The 2,205-nt window shown below is 32.2% G+C and overlaps 1 protein-coding gene across 1 annotated transcript in view; it reads left to right on the plus strand.

The window, feature by feature from the left end:
- LOC105458257 (monocarboxylate transporter 10-like) overlaps positions 1–2,205 on the plus strand; it is a gene marked incomplete at its 5' end in the record, with an annotated part of 17,442 nt that overhangs the window by 9,345 nt on the left and 5,892 nt on the right. The window contains one exon of the mRNA XM_011703432.1: positions 408–654. Coding sequence (XP_011701734.1) covers positions 408–654 — 247 coding nt within the window. The remainder of the gene's footprint in view (positions 1–407; positions 655–2,205) is intronic.

The following is a 2,205-nucleotide window of genomic DNA, read 5'->3' on the forward strand; positions in this document are numbered from 1 at the left end:
TCAACGCGGAGTTCGTGGCTGACTAGGAAGGGCCCTTAAATACTTTTCAAAAGTGCTGAGAAAAATCTATATCTTTTCTCAGTACTTCTGAAAAATATTTAAATTTTCTAGAATTCTTTATATGTATATGTGAATTCTGAAATATTCTAAGATTTTTTAGATCTTGTTTTATAATTTCTGAAGATAAAATCTGGAAAAGTTTAAGGTATTTTTTTAAAAATCTATATAAATTCAAAATATGATAAATTCTGTTATATATATACACATATACAATAAATATGTATTATGAAAATTTTTTTCATCAGAGCACAATCATCTTTAAAATAAAATATTTTATTATTTTTCTTTCTCTTAAAATCTTCTCTAGAATCTTGATACAAATAAAAATAGAGAACCATTTCTTTCAGATATCGTTTGTGAGTATCGGTATTCTCACAATGCTCCTTCCGGTCACCAAATCCTTCCCTATGCTCCTGGTCATCTCGCTAGGGATGGGACTGTTCGATGGCTGCTTCATATCGTTACTTGGCCCGATTGCGTTCGATATTTGCGGCCGTAGCGGTGCAACTCAGGCGATCGGTTTTCTTCTGGGAATGTGTTCTATACCTCTGACGGTTGGACCACCAATTGCGGGCCTCCTGTATGATCATACTGGTAAAGATTTTAATAACTTATTATGTATTGGTAACAAAATAAGAAAGTAACTTGAGACAAGAGTAGATACGGAGCAAGAAATTTTCTTGTTTATTTTATTTTTATGCCATATAATTTGAAATGAATAAATTAATATACATATACATATATGTATGTATATATATATATATATATATATATATATACCTATATATATATATATGTATACAATATATATAACATACATACAATATACATACATTATATACAGTGTCCCATTTTATATTTGACAGTCAAATATTTGGAAATCGGTTTGAGGTTTGAGAGAAAAATGTTTTAGACAAAAGTTGTAGGGTTTCGAGGGGAACATAAGATGATAACATTGGTTTGACCCTGACTGGCGTCATTAAGGTCAGGACAAGGTCACTTTGAATTTTTTAAATGGAACCCCTATTTTTCGTTCCATATTCTTGTAGCTTATTTCGAGAGCTTCCCAAAACACATAGATAAAATGTTTTTTGGTTAAGTAAATCTCGAGTTATAAAGCTTGAATGTCACAGTACCCCCGGCATTAGGATTATCTAAGATATCCGAACAATGGCTGAAACCTTTTGAATGTTGTTTAGGGTGAGCTTGACAACACGTGTCAAAGTCATAATTATTGGAGAATGTTTCTCTTTTTTCAAAAAATAAAAATAATTTTTAAAAATGAAAATAAGAGAAACAACCTCCAATGATTATGGCCTTGACACATGTTGTCAAGCTCATGATCCTGAACAATATTCGAAAGGTTTTAGCCATTGTTCGGACACCTTAAATAATGCTAATATCGGTGGTACTGTAACGTTCAAGCTTTATAACTCGAGATTTACTTAACCAAAAAACATTTAATCTATGTGTTTTGGAAAGCTCTCGAAATAAGCTACAAGAATATGGAACAAAAAATAGGGGGTTCGGTTTCAAAAATTCAAAGACCTTGTCCTGACCGTGACGACGCCACTCAGAGTCAAATCAATGGTATCATCTTAAGTCCCCCTCGAAACCCTACAACACTTTTGTCACTTGAAATATTTTTCTCTCGAACCTCGCGATTTCCAAATATTTGATTGTCAAATATAAAATGGAACACTGTATATGTTGGGATGGACTAAAACAAATTTTTGAAAATTGATTAGTAATACCCTCCCCCCCCCAAAGTTAGCTATAGACCTTAATATGGTCTGGGTAAAATTTCATCAAAAATTGATTAATATCTTCAGGTTACCTCAATCTTGAAATTAATAAATTTATGCATTTCTTGCAAATTACTAATTTTGTTTTAAGCAACTGAGTTTTCTTTACATTAATCGTTCACCTCATTATTCTGTGCCTAAAAGTATTGGGTACCATTATCAAGAAATCAATAGGGTAAATATATCGATGAAGGGAGGCTGCTCCAATGACCTTGACCTTTATATATGTTGTCAAGGGCATGACCCCAAGTAACCTTCAGGTGGTTTTAGCCGTCGCTCGTTATTCGTTAAAAAGTTATTAACAAAAAAAGTAACAAAAAAAATAATACCAATGGGGGTT

This window comes from Wasmannia auropunctata, unplaced genomic scaffold, assembly GCF_000956235.1.
Source record: "Wasmannia auropunctata unplaced genomic scaffold, wasmannia.A_1.0 LD334572.1, whole genome shotgun sequence".
In the NCBI taxonomy this organism is placed as follows: domain Eukaryota; kingdom Metazoa; phylum Arthropoda; class Insecta; order Hymenoptera; family Formicidae; genus Wasmannia; species Wasmannia auropunctata.